The 24,624-nt window shown below is 45.5% G+C and overlaps 1 protein-coding gene across 1 annotated transcript in view; it reads left to right on the top strand.

The window, feature by feature from the left end:
- RRP12 (ribosomal RNA processing 12 homolog) overlaps positions 1–18,039 on the top strand; it is an 86,236-nt gene extending 68,197 nt beyond the window's left edge. Inside the window, exons 30-34 of the mRNA XM_068258137.1 lie at positions 1,193–1,242; positions 1,963–2,035; positions 7,188–7,255; positions 13,371–13,453; positions 15,193–18,039. Coding sequence (XP_068114238.1) covers positions 1,193–1,242; positions 1,963–2,035; positions 7,188–7,255; positions 13,371–13,453; positions 15,193–15,292 — 374 coding nt within the window. The 3' untranslated portion in view covers positions 15,293–18,039. The remainder of the gene's footprint in view (positions 1–1,192; positions 1,243–1,962; positions 2,036–7,187; positions 7,256–13,370; positions 13,454–15,192) is intronic.
- The last annotated feature ends 6,585 nt before the right edge of the window (positions 18,040–24,624 follow it).

The raw sequence follows: 24,624 nt of genomic DNA, 5'->3' as shown, positions 1-24,624 counted from the left end.
AAAGGCAAACTGTTAACCTTTCCAGTAACTACAGTATCTGTCCAATAGCCGCATGTTCCATCCTCCTCCTGTCTCCATAACAATAGTACACGTTGTTTGGCTGTAGCTGAGAGACACATCTGTAGTCGGGACACAGCAGCTTGTGATCATATTGTCACTCGAGAGCTTGGGTCCCAATCCATAAAGGGGACATTTATATTTTGGGTGAATGCACAGAACAAATGGCGGTGATAAATAATGTAATCTTGAGTTTAACCACTTTACCCCCAGTGGTGCGGATTTCTCCGTCCCTTTTTCCACCCTGTTAACACCAAGGGACGCACCTTAAGCCACTCCCGCCCGCTCGTCCGCGCGCCCCCGCCCTCGTGCACGCCGCCACCTGCTCGCCTGGAGATCAATGAACGGGAAAAACGTTCCCGTTCGTTGATCCAAGCCCCCGCAATGATCAGTTGCTTCTACGAGAAGCAGTGCGATCATTGTGAAAAAGGAAAAGTTTCCCAGCCTCATAACACTTCCTTCTGGACGCTTGCAGGACGCATAAACAAAAAGTTACTGTGGCCATCTTGTGGCCAAATAGTAAATCTACACCCTAAAGCATTTTTCATATAGAAATACATTAGTTATACACAAAAAATTAGCTCATTACCTCCCACACTCACCAATTATTTTTTTTTGTAATTAAAAAAAAAAAAAAAAATTACAGTTTAAACTTTTAAAATATTTATGTACTTTATAAACTATGGGCTTGTAACTAGGGATGGACGCAAAACTGAAAAAAATGCACCTTTATTTCCAAATAAAATATTGGCGCCAAACATTGTGATAGGGACATAATTTAAATGGTTTTATAACCGGGACAAATGGGCAAATTTCATGGGTTTTAATTACAGCAGCATGCATTATTTAAAAACTATAAAGGCCGAACTGAAAAATACATTTTTTACCACATTTTTTCCTATTTTCCCATTAAAACACCTTTAGAATAAAATAATTCTTGGCATAATGTCTCACCTAAAGAAAGCCTAATTGTTGGCGAAAAAAACAAGATATAGTTCATTTCATTGCGATAAGTAATGATAAAGTTATAGACGAATGAATGGAAGGAGTGCTGAAAGGTGAAAATTGCTCTGGTGCTCAGGGGGTAAAACCCCTCAGTTGTGAAGTGGTTAATACTTTCCATTTTGTTTTGCAGAGGTGGATGAAGAAATGGCGGATCTCATGAAAGAAGTTGGCCTTCGAACTGTAAGCTGACATAGCGTGGTTTGTTTGTGTTTTGTGGTGGTTGTAGTTTGTGTGTGTTGAGTGTGTGTGTTTGTAGCACGTGTGTGTGTTTTGTGTTGTGTGTGTTTTTTGTGGTGTGTTAGTTGTGTGTGTGCTGTTTCAGTAATATGTCCCCACTCCCTCCTTGGTGAGCCAGGTAACCTGTTTTACGCATCATATGTCCCAATTGAGTAATCAGAGACTGATGGAAAGAAAGCCAACACATTGCTGCAGTAGTAAATGGAATTAAAAATCCGCCCTCTTTATAACAAGGCGGGTGTTTATAATATACACGGTTATATGTGCAGTTTAGCTTTGGATTAGTGGTTTTCCGGAACTTTTACTTGCAGGCAGGCCCCTTGGATTTCTGTGATAGGTAGTAAAATTGTGATGAGGATCTACATACTGTCTACCAGTCCTGACGGGCGTGTCCTGCATATAATACGCATAGCCCAGCACCCTTTCAGTCGGACATGTGACTCCCCTGTATATCTGGTCATACAGTTTCCCACTGAACACTCGCCTCCTTTCAAGCTGCATATATTTGCATAGAAATTTACATAAATCTGCATGAACTCGGAAATATTTGCATCTCATTGATCATCCCTAATAAGATGAGTTATGTGGAGTCCAACATGATTGCTGCTCATCGGTGACAATCCCCTGCTGGTCAGTGACGTCCGATCTCTATTCCTTCTGCAGAAGAAAGCACAGAAGAAACGTTACCGGGAAGACCATGATGAAGATGACGAGGAGAAGACGTCACAATATAAAGGTGAATCTCCTCTCTGTGCTTTATTATCTAACCAGAGGTTTGTTACTTCTGCCCGCTGTGACAGTTGGCAGCAGTGTGTCTGTTTACTGACACATGACCTTTACATTCCACCTGCATCCATGTATTTTCCCTGTTGTATAAAAAGCTTAGAAGCTTTACAAATTTGTTAGGACTGTCTGTTCCTCTGTAGGGAAGAAATCTGCTCACTTCCTGTTTCCGTGACTCTGCTCACTTCCTGTTTCCGTGACTCTGCTCACTTCCTGTTTCCGTGACTCTGCTCACTTCCTGTTTCCGTGACTCTGCTCACTTCCTGTTTCCGTGACTCTGCTCACTTCCTGTTTCCGTGACTCTGCTCACTTCCTGTTTCCGTGACTCTGCTCACTTCCTGTTTCCGTGACTCTGCTCACTTCCTGTTTCCGTGACTCTGCTCACTTCCTGTTTCCGTGACTCTGCTCACTTCCTGTTTCCGTGACTCTGCTCACTTCCTGTTTCCGTGACTCTGCTCACTTCCTGTTTCCGTGACTCTGCTCACTTCCTGTTTCCGTGACTCTGCTCACTTCCCGTTTCCGTGACTCTGCTCACTTCCTGTTACCGTGACTCTGCTCACTTCCTGTTACCGTGACTCTGCTCACTTCCTGTTACCGTGACTCTGCTCACTTCCTGTTACCGTGACTCTGCTCACTTCCTGTTCAGACCTGAGCCTGATGTGACACCAGGGAAGGAAGTGTAAGCAATAATACCCTGACAACAGTTCTGCCTCCACTTCAGTAGAAGCTTTGGCTGAAGCTGGGCAGCATTCCAGTTAGTTATCATTGCCGTGTAGAAGACATGAACCTATCTCTGTGCTGGTCACATTACGGTCTGTTCCCTGCTGCTTTAAGTGGTCTTTATTCTGCCAGAAATGCACATTTAATGTCATTTTATGACAATCTGTCAGCTGTGCCTGCAGAGAGAGTGGCGAGGGGTTATGTGTGGGCGTCTGTCAGGCTGCGGTTACAGAACGTTCTCTGTGTGATCAGCACAGATGGGCGCTGGACGTGACATGCTGATAAATAATACAGGACAGAATGCTGCTTCTATATCCCCATTCCCTTCATAGATCTTCCATCATTCCCCTCATATTACACAGCTCTACAGGCCTGTCTCATATCCGCCTTCATGTCAACTACCCTTCAGGCAACGGATGTAAAGGGAATCTGAAGTGAAAATAAACTTATGATGATTTGTATGTGTAGTACAGCTAAGAAATAAAACATTAGGAGCAGAGATATGTCTAATATTGTTTCCAGTACAGGAAGAGTTAAACTCCAGTTGTTCTCTACAGTTGTGTTCAAAATTATTCAACCCCCAATGCTGTAAAGGGTTTTAGGGAATTTAGTGTACATTTGTAATTGTGTTCAGAAGGAAATCTTACAAGGACTTTTTAAAGAACCAAAGTTGAAGAGAAATCGAGAGCCCAATATGGTGTAGTATGTCAAAACTGATTGAATAAACGAAACAGTGAGATAATACTCACAAACATGGGTTACCACCTAGGTAACCACTCAATAGGCAGGTGAGGAGATTTGTCCTCACTCAGGATTAAGAAGTCGCTCTCTGTAGATAGGAAGAAAACGAGGTAGGTTACCCCTCCACCTGGGGTGGACTCAAATATACTGGTAGGTGAACAGGCGCCAGAAGGATAAAAATAAACATTTTTGAAAAATTGCTGGGAGGAAGTGGTGGACTTACCTCCGTTACCTCCCAGCAATTTTTTTTAAAATGTTATGTATTTTTATCCTTCTGGCGCCTCTGTTCACCTACCAGTATTTTTAAAGAACCAAATGCAACTAAAATGACATCAATTGTTTTTGTAATACAATATTAAATGTTTTTTTTTGCGATTTCTTCATTGACACAATTATTCAACCCCTTAAAAACTACCACTCTTAGGAACAGAGGTTCATGCAAGTGTTTTCAATCATGTATTGAAAACACCTGTGGATGTTAACAAGCAGCAATCAAGCATAATAAGCACCGATTAGCAAGATTTAAAATGACTGTGATACTCAGCTCCTTCTAGACATTTACTGGTGTGTTTACAAACATGGTAAAGTCAAGAGAATGGTCCAGGAAGACGAGAAGAGGTGATTTCTCTTTACAGGAAGGGCAATGGCTATAAGAAGATGGCAAAGATGTTAAACATACCAAGAGACACCATAGGAAGCATCGTTCGCAAATTCCAGGCAAAGGGCACTGTTGAAACGCTACCTGGTCGTGGCAGAAAGAAGATGCTGACTTCGACTGCTGTGCGCTACCTGAAGCGCGAAGTGGAAAAAAGTCCCCGTGTGACTGCTGAGGAACTGAAAAAAGATTTGTCAGATGCGGGTACTGAAGTTTCAGCTCAGACAATAAGGCGCATGCTGCGTAATGAAGGCCTCCATGCCAGAACTCCCAGACGCACCCCCTTGCTGTCTCCAAAGAATAAGAAGAGTCGACTGCAGTATGCCAAAAGTCATATGGACAAACCAAGTTTTGGGATAGTGTTCTGTGGACTGATGAAACAAAATTAGAACTGTTTGGGCCCATGGATCAACGCTGTGTTTGGAGGAGGAAGAACAAGGCCTATGAAGAAAAGAACACCTTGCCTACTGTGAAGTATGGCGGGGGGGTTCAATCATGCTTTGGGGCTGTTTTGCGTCTGCAGGTACAGGGAAGCTTCAGCGTGTGCAAGGTACCATGAATTCACTTCAGTACCAGGAGATATTGGATGAAAATGTGATGCAGTCCGTCACAAACCTGAGGCTTGGGAGATGTTGGACCTTTCAACAGGACAATGATCCCAAGCGTACCTCCAAGTCCACTACAGCATGGTTGCAGATTAAAGGCTGGAACATTTTAGAATGGCCATCGCAGTCACCAGACTTAAATCCGATTGAGAACCTCTGGTGGGACTTAAAGAAAGCAGTTGCAGCGCGCAAGCCTAAGAATGTGACTGAACTGGAGGATTTTGCCCATGAAGAGCTAAGATACCCGTAGATCGCTGCAAGACACTTGTGTCAAGCTATGCTTCATGTTTAAAATCAGAATCCGAATCAGAATCATTTATTTCGCCAAGTACAACGGGGGTTGTACCCGGAATTATTTTTGGCACATACAGGGTCGGTAATGGTACGGTAACAGCAGAATCATAGAAAAAACAAAACAAAAGGTCGTTTCAGAGATATACAAGCAGACATCATGTTACAAAAAATGTACACGTTGCACATTGCACAAAACTTAAGCTAGATGGGTCCGTCTGAGTGCTATGTCGAGACGAGCTGCCTGCCCTCTGTGTGGCGCTCACTGCTCTGCAGCAATACCAGACACCCCACCGCACGTTTTGGAAAATGCAGGTGTGAGAGAGAAGGAGAAAAAGAAAAAAAAAAAAAAAAGAGCGATAGACAGTGAGAAGAAAACAGTGAAAGGCAGGACCTCCTAAGATTGCAGCGCAACCCAGTCCATACAAATCAAATGTCCCACCTGGCAGGCCGCGTCGGATCTGCAGCTGCTGTTCAGGCGCTGTGTGGCAAGGTGCCAGTTCGGTGGGCCCCTGCCAGACCCCGTGGGGGAGGTGGCAGCACTCGGTTGTTGGAGCAGGGCCCCGGTAGCCAGGATGGCCTCTGCAAAGATCCTCTGTGGAGGGCCCACAGAGCAGTGCCTGGGCCTATGTTGTGCCTGTGAAGGCTCTGGCGGCGGTGGAGGCGAGACCCCGATGGGGAGAGCAGCAGCCTACCGTGCCTGCTGCTAGGGCAGAGGCAGATCCTGATCTCAGCAGCGGTGGTGACGAGGTCCCCTTGTGCTGGTCCCAGGCTTGTTGATAGTCTCCGGGGCGGCTACTTGGAAGCCAGGCAGGAGCAACGCAGTGGCAGACAGTACACTGGCTCGGCTGAGGGCCGGTGTGGTTGCTGCCGGGGCCGGGGCCACCTTCCCACGTGGTGATGTGCGTCGGTGTCCAGGGAGCCGGAGCAGTGCAGATGTCTCTAGGCTGTGCGGTGGCTCAGGCAGCGGAGGAGACCCGGACAGTTGCGGTGGAGAGGCATCGGTGGGGAGCTACGGAGGGCAGTGCTGCGCAGTGGTGGCAGATGCTGCTGCCGGTGAGCAGAAGCGGTCTGGTTCCGACATCCAGGTCCTCAGCAGCTCCGGGAACTTGCGATCCCAGCGGAGAGTGGAGAGCCCGGGCCGGTGTCACGTGGGCATCAGCTGCGACGTCCCACGTGATGAGCCGGTCCTCACAACAAGCGTTGGGGAGTCGGACCCCGGAGAGCCAGGGCACCGGTCGCGGAACCGATGGTGTGGGGAGGCTGGCAGGAGCTCCTGCAGCGATCCATGGCTGGGGCCCCCCGGAGAAGAGCCAAAAAGAGAAGTTACAGCCGGAGCCCTGTGGCCGTGGCTACCCGCTCAGGCGCCATCTGTTATAACTGGAAAAGGATGTTGTACTAAGTACTAAGAACGAATGTCACTTGGGGGTTGAATAAAACTGATAATGATGTGATCACAAGAAAAGAAATTTGTGGTTATTTCATTATAAATGTTATGTTATATTTGTCTGACTTACAAGTGCCTCTTTGATTTAATTGTAAACAAGATGACTGAAATGATCAAAATCAATGTCAAACTGGCCAAAACACTCCATTTCAGTGGGGGTTGAATAATTTTGAACACAACTGTATGCAAAAGAGCCATTGAGCTCCACGACTTTCAAAGTGGCAGAGAGCTCTGTCTTCTGAAGCTTGTTATCTCGACTATCAGTCACTGTATTTTCTGTTTCTCTCCAAAGGACAGTTTAATAGTTCACAGGCCTGCTCTGTGAAAGCATTTAGAATGCTGAGTAGTGTGTAAACTGCAAATATTAAAGATTGATGCAATGTTATAAAAAAACACTATATAACTGAAAATAAAAATGAGAGTATTTTCTTTGCTACTAATGTTCTTATAATTATCCGTATTACACATACAATTCATTTTCACTGGCTATGGAATTCTCAGAAACAAACATTCCGCAGTGATCACCTGGCAGGACTAAAGAGGACGCCACCTGTGATAAATGTCAGAATGTAAATCAGGGAGAGGAAAGCTTTTACAATGGGAAAACACTGACTAATTTATATATTTTTGCCTTATCCCTTCACAGCTGGAGGCTCGGGGATCCATCGACCTATCAGCAGAAAGCCGGACTTTGGAAACAAGTACAAGTCAAAGGTCAGTAATGTAAAACCGTTTAATATTCTGAGAACTACCGGCAGGGGTGTAGCTAGAGCTCCCCTGCAAAAATGATTACATGGGGCCTCCATGGTCCCTGAACTCCATGCGGGTCACATGATCGGGAACCAGCGAATGGCAGCAGAGAGTGTTCTGCTGTGAAGCAGCCTCTAGAAGCTCCTGCACACGGTTTTTGTGAGCAAACGGAGGGTTTTTTTCTAATTGGCAATGCTTGCGGCTGGATAGAGGGAGGAGGAGGGGCCCCAAAGCCTCTGGGCCCCCTGTGATAGCGGGGGTCGCAGGTGTGGTTGCTACGCCCATGACTACCGGTACTTAGTCGGAGGTTTTCCTGAAGCAGACATACAGTGGGTTGCAAAAGTATTTGGCCCCCTTGAAGTTTTCCACATTTTGTCACATTACTGCCACAAACATGAATACATTTTATTGGAATTCCACATGAAAGACCAATACAAAGTGTTGTACATGTGAGAAGTGGAAGGAAAATCATACATCATTCCAAACATTTTTTACAAATAAATAACTGCAAAGTGGTGTGTGCGTAATTATGCGGCCCCCTTTGATCTGAATGCAGTCAGTTGCCTATAGACATTGCCCGATGAGTGTTAATGACTAATTAGAGTGCACCTGTGTGTAATCTAATGTCAGTACAAATACAGCTGCTCTGTGAGGGCCTCAGAGGTTGTCTAAGAGAATATTGGGAGCAACAACACCATGAAGTCCAAAGAACACACAAGACAGGTCAGGGATCAAGTTATTGAGAAATTTAAAGCCGGCTTAGGCTACAAAAAGATTTCCAAAGCCTTGAACATCCCACGTAGCACTGTTCAAGCGATCATTTAGAAATGGAAGGAGTATGGCACAACTGTAAACCTACCAAGACAAGGCCGTGTATCTAAACTCACAGGCCGAACAAGGAGAGCGCTGATCAGAAATGCAGTCAAGAGGCCCATGGTGACTCTGGACGAGCTGCAGAGATCTACAGCTCAGGTGGGGGAATCTGTCCATAGGACAACTATTAGTCATGCACTGTACAAAGTTGGCCTTTATGGAAGAGTGGCAAGAAGAAAGGCATTGTTAACAGAAAGCATAAGAAGTCCCGTTTGCAGTTTGCCACAAGCCATGTGGGGGACACAGCAAACATGTGGAAGAAGGTGCTCTGGTCAGATGAGACCAAAATGGAACTTTTTGGCCAAAATGCAAAACGCTATGTGTGGCGGAAAACTAACACTGCACATCACTCTGAACACACCATCCCCACTGTCAAATATGGTGGTGGCAGCATCATGCTCTGGGGGTGCTTCTCTTCAGCAGGGACCGGGAAGCTGGTCAGAGTTGATGGGAAGATGGATGGAGCCAAAAACAAACTTGTAAGAAAACCTCTTGGAGACTGCGAAAGACTTGAGACTGGGGTGGAGGTTCACCTTCCAGCAGGACAATGACCCTAAACATAAAGCCAGGGCAACAATGGAATGGTTTCAAACAAAACATATCCATGTGTTAGAATGGCCCAGTCAAAGTCCAGATCTAAATCCAATCAAGAATCTGTGGCAAGATCTGAAAACTGCTGTTCACAAACGCTGTCCATCTAATCTGACTGAGCTGGAGCTGTTTTGCAAAGAAGAATGGGCAAGGATTTCAGTCTCTAGATGTGCAAAGCTGGTAGAGACATACCCTAAAAGACTGGCAGCTGTAATTGCAGCAAAAGGTAGTTCTACAAAGTATTGACTCAGAGGGCTGAATAATTACGCACACCCCACTTTGCTGTTATTGATTTGTAAAAAATGTTTGGCATCATGTATGATTTTCGATCCACTTCTCATGTGTACACCACTTTGTATTGATCTTTCACGTGGAATTCCAATAAAATTGATTCATGTTTGTGGCAGTAATGTGACAAAATGTGGAAAACTTCAAGGGGGCCAAATACTTTTGCAAACCACTGTAGATCAGCCATTGCATGGTCCCCTCCGGCTTGTATGGCTCAGTGACGGCTGGACTACACAAGACCTGTGAAGCTGTCCTGTGGTATCTGACTATATATCTATAATACATATAATACACTATCAGCCTATAATATAGCGCAGCTCCCTCTGGTGGTCAGGCCTGGACTCTACAACACCTGTGAATGTGTCTTGTGGTATCTGACTATTATATGCATTATAAATATATAGTCAGATACCACAGGACACATTCACAGGTGTTGAGTCCAGGCCTGACCACCAGAGGGAGCTGCGCTATATTATAGGCTGATAGTCTATTATATGCATTATAAATATATAGACTATCAGCCTATAATATAGCGCAGCTCCCCCTGGTGGTCAGGCCTGGACTCCACAAGACCTGTGAAAAGTGTCCATGGTGTGTTCAATAAAAACATGGAAACATTTAATTGTGTGGTATTAGTTTAACCACTTCAGCCCTGCAAGTGTGTTCACCTTCAGGACAGAAGCACTTTTCCCCTGTCAGCGCTCCTCCCATTCATTCGCCAATAACTTTATCACTACTCATCACACATAAATGATCTATATCTTTTTTTTTTCACCACAAATTAAGGTTTTTGTGGGCAGTAATTGTTTTCAGTAATTACTTTATTTAGTACAATGTGTGGCGACAATATATTATTTGGAAATAAAGGTGTATTTTTTTCTGTTTGTTCGTGTCCCATCAATTGTAAGCCCTTCTCTACTAAAATTAATATAATTAAATCACTACCAAAGCCCCCTCCCCAGTTACCAAGCAAACAATTTAAAATATAAAAAAAAAAAAAAAAAAAAAAACAGCCTTAGGGACTTATCTTTTTTTAATATGTATGTCATGTGGGTATTTACTGTTCTTTCTTTTTTTAATACAAAATCTGTGCAGGGTAATTTCACTTTTCGCCACTAGATGGCGATAAACACTCCTTGGTTTACAGGGCAGTGTTATAACGTTAAAGAAGTTAAAAAAAAAAAACACCTTACATTCTTATGAGTGGACACGGCCTCAGATTGGGGTCATGTCTTTTCATCACAGGCATTGCGATTGGTTCAGAGAAGCTTTATTTCTCTTCCCCAATCGCCGACACGGAAAACCCACGGCCTGCGCACCTCGCAGGTACTGCTGTTTGCAAACTGGACAAGAATTCTTGTCCAGTTTGCCTTTCGCTGCACCTATCTGGGCAAAAATACTCGTCCAGATAGGCTTAAAGGGAAACTTAAGTCAACTTTAAAAACTGAGATTTACTCACCTGGGGCTTCCCTCAGCCCCCAGCAGCCGATCGGTGCCCTCGCAGCCCCGCTCTGACGCTCCAGGACCCGCCGGCGAACACTTCCGGTTTGGCCGTCACCGGCCGACAGGCATGGGAACGCGAGTGATTCTTCGCGTCCCCAGCCTGTATATCGCCCCCTATGCTGCTATTGTGACCAGCTGAAGATCAGATCACATTTTATGACTAATTTGTGCAGAAATCCATAGAATTCCTAAGGGCTCACATACATTGCTACTGTATCTATAATACATATAATACACTATCCGCCTATAATACAGCCTATAATATAGTGCAGCTCCCCCTGGTGGTCAGGTCTGGATTCCACAAGACCTGTGAAGGCTGTGGTATCTGACTATAGATCTATAATACATGATCAGCCTTTAATATAGTGCAGCTCCCCCTGGTGGCCAGGCCTGCACTCCCCAAGACCTGTGAGGGTGTCCTGTGGTATCGGACTATATATCTATAATACACTATCAGCCTATAATATAGTGCAGCTCCCCCTGGTGGTCAGGCTTGGACCCCACAAGACCTGTGAGGGTGTCATGTGGTATCTGGCTATACAGGGAGTGCAGAAATATTAGGCAAATGAGTATTTTGACCACACCATCCTCTTTATGCACGTTGTCTTACTCCAAGCTGTATAGGCTCGAAAGCCTACTACCAATTAAGCATATTAGGTGATGTGCATCACTGTAATGAGAAGGGGTGTGGTCTAATGACACCAACACCCTATATCAGGTGTGCATAATTATTAGGCAACTTCCTTTCCTTTGGCAAAATGGGTCAAAAGAAGGACTTGACGGGCTCATAAAAGTCAAAAATAGTGAGATATCTTGCAGAGGGATGCAGCACTCTTAAAATTGCAAAGCTTCTGAAGCGTGATCATCGAACAATCAAGCGTTTCATTCAAAATAGTCAACAGGGTCGCAAGAAGCGTGTGGAAAAACCAAGGCGCAAAATAACTGCCCATGAACTGAGAAAAGTCAAGCGTGCAGCTGCCAAGATGCCACTTGCCAACAGTTTGGCCATATTTCAGAGCTGCAACATCACTGGAGTGGCCAAAAGCACAAGGTGTGCAATACTCAGAGACATAGGCTGAAAGACGATCACCACTGAACAAGACACATAAGCTGAAACGTCAAGACTGGGCCAAGAAATATCTTAAGACTGATTTTTCTAAGATTCTATGGACTGATGAAATGAGTGAGTCTTGATGGGCAAGATGGATGGGCCCGTGGCTGGATTGGTAAAGGGCAGAGAGCTCCAGTCCGACTCAGACGCCAGCAAGGTGGAGGTGGAGTACTGGTTTGGGCTGGTATCATCAAAGATGAGCTTGTGGGGCCTTTTCGGGTTGAGGATGGAGTCAAGCTCAACTCCCAGTCCTACTGCCAGTTTCTGGAAGACACCTTCTTCAAGCAGTGGTACAGGAAGAAGTCTGCATCCTTCAAGAAAAACATGATTTTCATGCAGGACAATGCTCCATCACACGCGTCCAAGTACTCCACAGCGTGGCTGGCAAGACGGGGTATAAAAGAAGAAAAACTAATGACATGGCCTCCTTGTTCACCAGATCTGAACCCCATTGAGAACCTGTGGTCCATCATAAAATGGGAGATTTACAAGGAGGGAAAACAGTACACCTCTCTGAACAGTGTCTGGGAGGCTGTGGTTGCTGCTGCACGCAATGTTGATGGTGAAAAGATCAAAACACTGACAGAATCCATGGATGGCAGGCTTTTGAGTGTCCTTGCAAAGAAAGGTGGCTATATTGGTCACTGATTTGTTTTAGTTTTGTTTTTGAATGTCAGAAATGTATATTTGTGAATGTGGAGATGTTATATTGGTTTCACTGGTAAAAATAAATAATGGAAATGGGTATATATTTGTTTTTTGTTAAGTTGCCTAATAATTATGCACAGTAATAGTCACCTGCACACACAGATATCCCCCTAAAATAGCTAAAACTAAAAACAAACTAAAAACTACTTCCAAAAATATTCAGCTTTGATATTAATGAGTTTTTTTGGGTTCATTGAGAACATGGTTGTTGTTAAAAAATAAAATTATTCCTCAAAAATACAACTTGCCTAATAATTCTGCACTCCCTGTATCTGTAATATACTATCAGCCTATAATATATTGCAGCTCCCCCTGGTGGTCAGGCCTGGACTCCACAAGATCTGTGAAGCTGTCCTGTAGTATCGGACTATATACAGTATTTATAAGACATATAATTTACTCTCAGCCCATAATATACTGAGGTGAGAGGCATATGGAGACTGCCATATTTATTTCCTGTTAAACAATACCAGTTGCCTGGCAGCCCTGCTGCTCTATTTAGCTGCAGTAGTGTCTGAATCACTCACGTGAAACAAGCATGCAGCTAATCCAGTCAAACGTCAGTCAGAGCACCTGATCTGCGGCATGCTTGTTCAGGGGCAGAGGAGCTGCATGACATCCAGGCAAACTGTTGTCTAAAAGAAAATAAATGTCAGCCTTTATATGTTTCTCCCCTTCCATTCCTTTTTAAGGCTAATTCCTGGTACACACCATCCAATTTCCTGTCAGATGGGCCGAAACGATAATTTTTGACAGGACTGATCTGATTTCTGATTGTGTATAGAAGTGTTGGGAAAATATGAGAAAAATGATCGGAAATCAAATCAGACCTGTCAGAAATTATCGATTTGACCCATCTGACAGGAAATTGCATGGTGTGTACTACTAGGCATAAGAGGTCAGACTCAGCCTTGTGTGGTCTTCTTGTTCCTGTATAATACTTGTTCCTGTATAATACATTATTCTGCTCATTTCTCTGGATTCATGTGCAATTTCTCTTTCCAGAAAGGAAAAGGTGATCTAAAGCAGAAGGACAAACATGATCCGTACGCCTACATCCCGCTGAACAAAGCGAAGCTGAACCGCAGGTACGTGTCAGGTGACTCCTCATTACTGGCTGGTGAAACGTGCATTAGTCATGGCTCCGCCCCTCATTACTGGCTGATGAAACGTGCATCAGTCACAGCTCCACCCCTCATTACTGGCTGGTGAAATGTGCATTAGTCAGGGCTCCGCCCCTCATTGCTGGCTGATGAAACGTGCATCAGTCACAGCTCCACCCCTCATTACTGACTGCTGAAACGTTCATTAGTCACGGCTCCGCCCCTCATTAATGACTGTAATATGCATCAGTCACAGCTCCGCCTCTCATTGCTGGCTGAGACATGCGTCAGTCACGGCTCCGACCCCTCATTACTGGCTGATGAAACGTGCATCATTCACGGCTCTGCCCCTCATTACTGGCTGATGAAACGTGATGGACAGTAATTGTTCCAGCAGGGATCCGATTGTCTAGCAGCCACTCTGTGCGCTCTTATTGGCCGGACTGGATAGCTGAGTAACATTCCTTCGTGTCAGTCACAGCTCCGCCCCTCATTACTGGCTGAAACATGCATCAGTCACCGCTCCGCCTCTCATTACTGGCTGATGAAATGTGCATCAGTCATGGCTCCACCCCTCATTACTGGCAGACCTGGCGGGCAGTAATTTTGTCAGAGGGGAGCTGATTGTCCGGCAGCCGCTCTGTGCACTCATTGGCTGGACAGCTAGGTAACATTCCTTTGCGTCAGTCACAGCTCCGCCCCTCATTACTGGCTGATGAAATGTGCATCATTCACGGCTCCGCCCCTCAATACTGGCTGATACGTGCATCAGTCACAGCTCCGCCCCTCATCACTAGCTGATGAAACGTGCATCAGTCACAGCTCCGCCCCTCATTGCTGCCTGATGAAACGTGCATCATTCACGGCTCCGCCCCTCAATACTGGCTGATGAAACGTGCGTCAGTCACAGCTCCGCCCCTCTTTACTGGCTGATGAAACGTGATGGGCAGTAATTGGTCCAGTAGGTAGTTAGAAATTGTTGAATAAATTGCAGTGGTTGCATAAAAACAGCATAAACTCAGAATTATTAGCATCTCATGGAGCCACCCTATCGGCAAACAGTTGACGTAAACCAGAATCTCTTTCATGTACTACATAACTCACATAGCTCATATGTAGCTAGAATTATACTATCAGGCACCACTAGCTTATCTATCTGGGATGCAGTGCAGGAAGGGGGCGGGGGGGGGGGAATGTATTGAATAGGGGAGGGAAGTGATGCAGTGAATGGGAGGGGGGTGGATACAGTGCAGGGGGGAGATGGAGAGATGCAGTGATGGTGATGGTGGGGGAAGGGGCAGAGGGGAGAGATGGAGTTGGAGCAATTTTGGGTCCCTGGAGTCGTCGTCGGTGGATTCATAAACTGAGTCAGATGATTTTTGTACCAACTCCACAGCCCTGGGATGCAGTGCAGGGGGGAAGGAGAGATGCGGGGGGGGGGAGAGATGGGGGGATTTGGGGAAGGAGAGAAGGGGGGGGGGGGATTTGGGGCAGGACAATGCTGGCCTCTGTGTAGGCAAATGGATAATGCAGAAGGTGAGGTTATCTAAAGCTTGGTAATGCCAGGCATACACAGGTCAATTGATATACCAAGGTAATCAATTCCTGTGTTCAGAATTCGATCGGCTAGTGACAGGTTATCGAGCATCAATTAAACCGCAAACATTGGCACTGAGGGTGATTGTATGTATTTTGTTAATGACCAGCCTGTTTTTTCTGTGCAGGAAAAAGGCGAAGATGCAGGGCCAGTTTAAAGGTTTGGTGAAGGCGGCACAGAGAGGCGCTCAGAGCGGCAGGAAGAAGAGGAAAGACACGAAAGTCTGATTATTTTCCCAGGAAGTGGACTGTGTGTGGGTTCCCTCCCGGATCCAGAAAGACTTTACCTGCCGAGATCTGCTATAGAGGACAGACGGACTCGTATACCATCACCAGAGGCCCTCGTCATGCCAGCATTGCACAAAGCCCTGGTGTTTATTGCTTGTACTTCCTCTGCTGCTGATCTTCTGGCATCCCCCCGCACTCTGTGTGATGCAGAGGAGTCTCTCGAGCAGCATTTACAAAAAAACAGGAACCTCTTCTCCTTCAGAACTTGTGTGAGTCTACATAAGAAGTCTGTATTGGAGTCATACAACAACCAGCATAAATCTCCATGATAGAATACAGGTCATGTGACCCACATCTCCAGCTAAAATACAGGTCATGTGACCCACATCTCCAGCTGAAATACAGGTCATGTGATACACATTTTTGGCTGGAGTACAGGTCATGTGACATGCATCGCCGGATAAGTTGTGTCGTTTAGACAAACCATGCTATGCAGCCAATGGATCTTAACCCCAGGTGGCTCATTGGGCATGGGCAATGAATCATTAGTCAATTCATCCAGAGATACATTTGTTTTTGTTTAGAGTGTTAAGTTTGATTTGCTGTCTGTGGTTCCTCAGGGGAGGTATTCCCCTCACTTCCTGTCCCTAGGATTGGCTCACGAGGAGCAGGAAGTGAGGTAAGACCTCTGCAATAAGTACACACAGAAGTGTATAGGGCTATTTCAGTTTATTTGCCTTTCTGTGTTTTCATTCATGCTATTCTGCTCACCACCGGCCCTATATAAATGCAGGACGTTCAGGGAATCTCCAACGGGACATTGCACAATAAAAGTGTGACTGATGCTCCTACTCTATCCACTTTATCAAATAAAAAAATATTTTTGTGTAAAGTTACTTAAAGGATACCTGAAGTGACATGATGAGATAGACATGTGTATGTACAGTACCTAGCACAGAAATAACTATGCTGTGTTCCTTTTTTCTTTCTCTGCCTGAAAGAGTTAAATATCAGGTATGTAAGTGGCTGACTCAGACAGGAAGTGACTACAGTGTGACCCTCACTGATAAGAAATCCCCCTTTTTACCTCTTTCCTTCTCTCAGAAGCCATTTTCTGCCAGGAAAGTGATTTATAGTTAGAATTTCTTATCGGTGAGGGCCACACTGTAGTCACTTCCTGTCTGAGTCAGGACTGAGTCAGCCACTTACATACCTTTATATTTAACACTTTCAGACAGAGAAAGAAAAAAAGGAACACAGCCTAGTTGTTTGTGTGCTTGGCACTGTAGATACACGTCTATCTCATCATGTCACTTTGGGTATCCTTTAAAGCACAACTGAAATGAGGTGTATGGAGGCTGACATTCTTTCCTTTTAACCCTCTGGGGGATAATCCCGAGCTGAGCTCGGGGTAAGCCGCCACAGAGGATTTCTCAGGCCCTGGTGGGCCGATTTGCATAATTTTTTTTTGTTGCACGCAGCTAGCACTTTGCTAGCTGCGTGTATATACCGATTGCCGCCGCTCCGCGCTGATTCGCCGCTACCCGCCGCGCCGCTCCCCCCCCCCCCCCCCGCAAGACCCCGTGCGCAGCCTGGCCAATCAGTGTCAGGCAGCGCTGAGGGGTGGATCAGGACTCCCTCTGACGTCACGACGTTGATGACGTCATCCCGATCGTCGCCATGGCGACGGGGGAAGCTAAACAGGAACTCCCGTTCTGAACGGGATTTCCTGTTTGCTTCGATTGCCGGAGGCGATCGGAGGGGGTGGGGGGATGCCGCTGCACAGCGGCTATCATGTAGCTAGTGCTAGGCTAGCTACATGATTAAAAAAAAAAAAATAATTTTAAAAAAATGTGCTGCGCCGCCCCCTGGCAATATTATTGTATCCCCCAGGAGGTTAAGCAATTACAGTTGCCTGGCTGTCCTGCTGATCTATTTGGCTGCAGTAGTGTCAGAATCACACCAGAAACAAGCATGCAGTTAATCTTGTCAGATCTGACAATAATGTCAGAAACACCTGATCTGCTGCATGCTTGTTCAGGGGCTATGGCTAAAAGTATTAGAGGCAGAGAGTCAGCAGGACAGCTGGTATTGTTTAAAAGGAAATAAATATGGCAGTGTTCATATCCCTCTCACTTCAGTTAATCTTTAAAACAAACCTGGGACTTTAATAATGAAACCGTTAGATACTTCTATGGGCCCTCCAGAGGCTTTTCCCATCCGCCTCCTTTTTGAACCTGAAATCTGTTTTTCACTCTTTTCCCCTATGCTTTAGGCTGCATTTCCACTTGTGTTGTGTGAATCGCCGCGGTAAAAATTCGCATGCGGGTCTATGCGAATTTTCCTGCGAATTCGCATGGATGATGATGTATGCGAATTTAACCATGGCAGTGCCGGTGTGATTTTCCATTGTTTCTATGCGAATTCGCATGAAAATTCGCATACCCAAACCTCATGCGGATTTCCTATTAAATACATTGTATGCGTTTTGCATAGCGGTATGCGAATTCTGATGGCTCTGCCATGCGAATTTTTTATGTACAGAAAAACACAAAGGAATCCTGACAAGTGGAAACAGTCCCATTCACTTGTATTGCTATGCGAATTTGCATGCGAATTTGCGATAGTGGAAATGGGCCCTTACCTGGGAAGAGGGACAGAAATGTGAGCGTGAGGCCCGAGATGCTGAATTCTCCTGTTCTTGAGGTGTTTGGCGTGTTTTGCTCAAATAAATTATGTTCTTTAGACACTGACTCCTGTATTTCCTGTGCCTATAATAACTGTATATCAGCACATATTATAAAGCAGTGGACCTGGAAAGGGGGCGGCACTAAACCCGCTACGGCTGTGACGCCTATTGTGAAGAACCGCCGTTAAGAGGATTGGATAAGAGCTGCGTGTGGCAAGTCCAATACAGAGACCAGATGCAGGAAGTAAAGGAGGCTGTACAGTATTCAAGGACCACCCCATTTAGCCAAATGCCAGATCTCTCTCTGATCAGGAATCTCTTAAAGGGACACTTAAGTCAAACAAAAAAAGAGTTTTACTCACCTGGGGCTTCCAATAGCCCGCTGCAGCTTTTCGGTGCCCTCGCCGTCTCCCTTCGATCCTCCTGGCCCCGCCGGCAGCCACTTCCTGTTTCGGTGACAGGAGCTGACAGGCTGGGGACGCGAGGGATTCTTCGCGTTCCTGGCCACGATAGCGCCATCTATGCTGCTATAGCATATATCATATACCATATAGCAGCATAGAGGGTGCTAATGTGTCTGGGAACGCGAAGAATCACTCGCGTCCCCAGCCTGTCAGCTCCTGTCACCGAAACAGGAAGTGGCTGCCGGAGGGGCCAGGAGGATCGGAGGGAGACGGCGAGGGCACCGGACAGCTGCAGGGGGCTATTGGAAGCCACAGGTGAGTAAAACTCATTTTTTTTTTTTTTGACTTAAGTGTCCCGTAAAGGTGGCCACTGATGATCCAATCTTTTTCATCCAATCTTTCTATTTATACGTAATGCTGGGTACACACGGTACGATTTTCCTGTGCGATAGATGCATCCAATTGATAAAATCCCTCATGTCCGATATTACTCCCGATCGCTTCTGTGCTGATTTCTCATTGAAGTGATTGGAAAAAGATAAGAAAAACTAGCGGAAAAAAATGATCGGGTCTGAAAATTACACGGAAAATCGTACCGTGTGTACCCAGAATTATATAGGGTACTGCCTATTTTATCCATTCACTCAATTTACCTTTTTACTACATAGATTTGGTAAAATTGGATGAAAAAGATTGGATCATTAGTGGCCACCTTATTATTATTTATTATTATTTATTTATAAAGCACCAACATATTCCGTGGCGCTGTACAATGTAAGAAAACAAACAAGGGATACATAATGATACAGACAATGATATACATCAAATATGAACACTGATACAAAATACAGCACTGCTGATTACAATTTGATTTAACATGATGACTAAAATGTATAAATGTCTAAAGCCGATATCTACACGCGTAGATGCGGCCGCGATGCTCCTTATCAATCGAGCCGCTGATGCGGCTCGATTGATGAGATCCGACAGGACGGATCTTCGCACCGCCGATTCCCTGCTCGCTCCCCGCGAGGGGACAATGGCAGGGAATCGTGCGGGAGATAAGCGGCGCCGGCGGGGAATCGAATGCGGCGCGGCGAGCGGGGACGCGGCGGGCACGCGGAAGAGGCGATCCGGCGGCTAATCGAGCCGCCGGATCGCTTCAATCTCCCATGGTGTAGATGGGGCTTAACAGTGTGCAAGCAATTAAATTAATAACAGTCCATGACACAAAAGGATGAGAGCCCTGCTCTTGCGAGCTTACAATCTAAAAGAATGGGGTGGAAACAAGAGGTGGGGATGTATACAGTATATGTACAGGCAGTGCGCAATTAGGTTATTTAGTGGGTGCATGGTCTAAGCTAGAGAATAACCACCCTGGCGTTCTATTTATTGCACCAGGGTGGCGGCGCAGCAGTTTTTTTTTTAATATATATTTTTTTAAATCGTAGCTAGGTTAGCACTAGCTACATGATGACCCTCTCCCTGCGGCGTCCGCCTGTACAACTCGATCGCCGCCGGCACGCACCCACATAAGAAAATCCCGCTCTGAATGGGATTTCCTTGAGGGCTTCCCCTGTCACCATGACGACGATCGTGATGACGTCATACGGAGTCCCGAACCAACCTTCAGCGCTGCCTGGCACTGATTGGCCAGGCTGCGCAAGGGTCTTGGCTCAGCTCGTCCAGTAACGCCGTAGTGCACTGCTCAGGCGCCACCGATCTGCCGCAAAAGAGGCCCCCCCCCGCAGACCCCTTGGGCAGCCTGGCCAATCACCGCCAGGCTGCGCTATGGGGTGGTTCGGGACTCCCCCGACGTCACGACGTCGTTGACATCATCACGATCGTCGCCATGGCGACGGGGGAAGCACATACAGGAAATCCCATTCAGAACGGGATTTCCTGTTGGGTATTTGCACCGGCGGTGATCGGAGGGGTGGGTGGGAAAGCAAAGGGAGGGGGGGAAGCATGTAGCTAGCGCTAGGCTAGCTACATGTTAAAAAAAAATAGCTTAAAAAAAAAAACCCTCCCGTGGCCGTGCGCCGCAATAAATCAGAACGCCAGGGAGGTTAACTTACCCAGGGCTTCTAATGGTCCCTCACAGATCTCCTGTGCCCGTGCAGCCACTCACTGATGCTCCGGCCCCGCCTTCAGTTCACTTCTGGAATTTCAAACTTTAAAGTCTGAAAACCACTGCGCCTGTGTTGCCATGTCCTCGCTCCCGCTGATGTCACCAGGACCATACTGGGCCTGCGCAGGACACTTTAAAGTCTGAATTTCCAGAAGTGAACCAGAGGCGGGGCCGGAGCATCGGTGAGTGGCTGCGCGGGCACAGGATGTCTGCGGGGGACCATTGGGGGACCCAGGTAAATTCAACTCATTTTCCCCCAACCCCCCCCCCCCCCCCCTCCCCACAGTATTCCTTTAAGGCTCCTTTCACACTATGTGAGGTGACAGACAATATCGCTATGAAATGATATTTCAATGGTGCTTCCTCACCGTCATGGCTGCGGTGCAACGCATTTCGCCAGCATAACGTGCGGTGTGTTACCGGGGGTGGTGCAAGCATATGTGTATGGACTGTATTGTAACGGAAAAGGAGAAAAATAACATTTGCGATTTTGAACTTTGCTAGATGTAAATTAACTCATTTGTATGCATGACAAATTGGAATCCTAAAAAAAAGCAAAATCACAGGGAAAAAAAAAATAACATAGGACAGATTGCAAAGTTGGAAAAGCGGAATATGACATGTGGATTTTGCACGGATGTGACCGCTTCCTTTGACTGGCTTCCCACAGACATCATTTTATGACTTATAGAAAGGCAAGAGAATTGAATTAAACTCCAACACACGTTCACCTTAGCTGAGCACAGAACTTGTATCAGGAGACGTCATTCGTCTCAGGAGTTCAATTTTTAAGCAGTCTTAGCAGTTCAGAAGTTCAAATAAATAATGTTAATTCAAGCCAAAGTACTGCTGTTCCTTTCAAGGAATTCTTATAAATGGCTTGAATAATTGGGCAGTACATGATGAACGGTGCACACGCTCTCCTGTACGATGTCACATCACAGGCGCTACTGATGGAGTCTTGACAGTTATTTTGTTAATCAGGGTCAGGACAGTCTCCTCCGCCCACCTCCATCACTTAGAGGTTGCACGATGTAGTTAGCGGCCGGGTACAGAAGCTGCCACAGTGTAGAATTAAACAGCGGGGATGAAAAGGGACTGATTAGGACTTGAGGTATAAATAACTCGATATTGGCCGTACAGGAGAGCAGCGAGACGAGCGCCAATATTCCTCTGTTACCTTCCAGTGAAGCAATAACCGGACGCAGCTCAAAGATTTATTCTATTATTCAAATTTTCATCATGAATATCAAAAGATGTCAACTGGAAGGATTTTAATTAAAGTGTGTTTTAATTAAACTCAGCGTTTTGAATAGCGGGTTCTAATGTCATCTGTATCATTTGCATTTCTCATATGTGAGAATATCCCGTAATTACTCAGGAGACAAGATATTAAAGTAAATGGAAACTGTAAAGAAAAAAATAAATCAGCCAGATACTCTCCAGGAGAAGAAAGAATCTGGGTCCTATGGAGCTTTCTTTCTCTTCTCCAGATTTCCTTGTTGCAGCGGCAACTTTCCCCATTTGGATCCCCCGCCGCTGGGGACTTCTGAAGTTTTCCGGTAGTCTGAGTGCTCTGGAAAAGAGAGGGGCTGAACGGTTCACTGGCGAACATCAGCTGTTCGAGTGCGCAGCGGGTAGCGAACAGATAGGGCGGTTCGATCCGCCACCCTATACCTTGTCATTGTGCTAAACTTTGACCCCTACATCACAGTCAGCAGACACATGGCAGCCAATCAGGCTGCACTTACCCATGGACCCCCACCCTCCTTTATAAAAACGCAGCAGTGCTGGCCATGTTCTCAGTCTGGTGCTGCTGCGGTAGTGAGTGGAAGGGTGAGACCTTGCTGCAGAGACAGGGACAGTTAGCTAGGCGCTTCTGTTTATTGCTGATTGCTGAAAGCCCCCTAAATCAAAAGCCCTTTTGAGGGCTCATATTTGTGTGTGTGTTGCTGGGCTTTGTAGTTCTACTCTATATTGCAAGCAAGCCAGCACACTGTCTATCATAAGCTGTGCTTAGCTTGCTACTGTATCTGTTATTGATATCTGTCTGTGTGGGTTACACTTACACTGCATACAGGTCACAGCCAGTTATCAAAGTAACATATCAGGGGAAAAAAATCATTGTAGAATTTTTAAAAATATATTTTCAATTAAAAAAAAACATTTTTCAATTTTCATCATCATGGCTTGCACTCTTGCCAACGTGCACACGAGCACGGCCATCACTACCCAAACATTGTCGCTGAGAGGACTAATGACAACCCTTTGCAGCGGTGCGTTAAACACTGAGATTGGTCTGTCAGTGTGAAGCAGTACACTACTTACATTACCTGATACATATCTACACACGCAGCACTTTATGCCTCCAATTTAGCAATGCGATTTCTGCCCTTTAGGGATTATAACCCTGCTCTGCGTCAAATACGTAATTTTCCCCAGGACTTTTGCCATGTATCCCTCTCCGCCATGCCCCCCCCCCCCCCCCCCCCCAACCCCTGGTTAGACCCCTTGAAACAACGTTTCCATCACTTTTGTGGCCAGAAATAGTCGCTGTATGGTTTAAAATTCACCTGCCCATTGAAGCACTACTGACTTGTTTTCCTGAACTCTCTAGATGTCAGAAGAGCAATGCTCAGTTATCTTGGCAGAACTAAACTGTAAAACTGTACTTTTTGTTGTTGCAAGGAGGATATTTTGAGACTTGTGGAAATCCATTACCAGATAGTTCAGATCCAACCTGAAAACCATTTTGCCAGGAAAGAGCAAAATGCAAAATGAAAGAGTCTTTGACTTGACAGAGCCTGACGATCGCCCAATCTTCTAGCTGATGTAACTGCAGCTAGCAATGCCAGCTTCAGAGGCAGACGTTTCATATCTATGTCTCAAATCTAGAGCCAGCAATAAATCCCAATAAGTGAATATTTTCTGTTTAAAGTGGACCTGAACTCAGAACTTCCTCTATGCTGTAAAAGATAAGCAACAGCAGGGGCACCTTTAGCCATTTTGTCACTCTAGGTGTGAAAACCTGTCTGAACTCCCCCCCATGAGAATAATCATAATGCGGCAGCGTTTCACCAGAAAATAATCGTAATGCAGCACTGTTTCACCAGAAAATAATCGTAATGCGGCAGCGTTTCACCAGAAAATAATTGTAATGCAGCATCTTTTCACTAGAAAATAATCGTAATGCGGCAGCGTTTCACCAGAAAATAATCGTAATGCGGCAGCGTTTCACCAGAAAATAATCGTAATGCGGCAGCGTTTCACCAGAAAATAATTGTAATGCGGCAGCGTTTCAACAGAAAATAATCGTAATGCGGCAGCGTTTCACCAGAAAATAATCATAATGCAGCAGCTTTTCACTAGAAAATCGTAATGCGGCAGCGTTTCACCAGAAAATAATCATAATGCAGCAGCTATTCACTAGAAAATCGTAATGCGGCAACGTTTCTCCAGAAAATAATCGTAATGCGGCAGCGTTTCACCAGAAAATAATCGTAATGCGGCAGCGTTTCTCCAGAAAATAATCGTAATGCGGCAGCGTTTCACCAGAAAATAATTGTAATGCGGCAGCGTTTCACCAGAAAATAATTGTAATGCAGCACTGTTTCACCAGAAAATAATCATAATGCAGCAGCTTTTCACTAGAAAATCATCGTAATGCAGCAGCGGTTTACCAGAAAATAATCGTAATGCAGCAGCGTTTCACTAGAAAATCATAATGCAGCATGGGGCAAGGTTTCACTAGAAAATAAATCGTAATGCAGCAGCATATCACTAGAATATAATCGTAATGGGGCAATGTTTCACTAGAAGATAATCGTAATGCGGCAGCGGTTTACCAGAAAATTATCATAATGCGGCAGCGTTTCACCAGAAAATAATCGTAATGGGGCAATGTTTCTATAGAAAATCATCGTAATGCAGCAGCGGTTTACCAGAAAATAATCGTAATGCAGCAGCGTTTCACTAGAAAATAATTGTAATGCGGCAGTGTTTCACCAGAAAATAATTGTAATGCGGTAGGGTTTCACCAGAAAATAATCGCAATGCAGCAGCGTTTCACTAGAAAATAATCGTAATGGGGCAATGTTTCACCAGAAAA

This window comes from Hyperolius riggenbachi, chromosome 10, assembly GCF_040937935.1.
Source record: "Hyperolius riggenbachi isolate aHypRig1 chromosome 10, aHypRig1.pri, whole genome shotgun sequence".
NCBI lineage: Eukaryota > Metazoa > Chordata > Amphibia > Anura > Hyperoliidae > Hyperolius > Hyperolius riggenbachi.
This window is presented reverse-complemented; position numbering and strand designations above follow the sequence as displayed.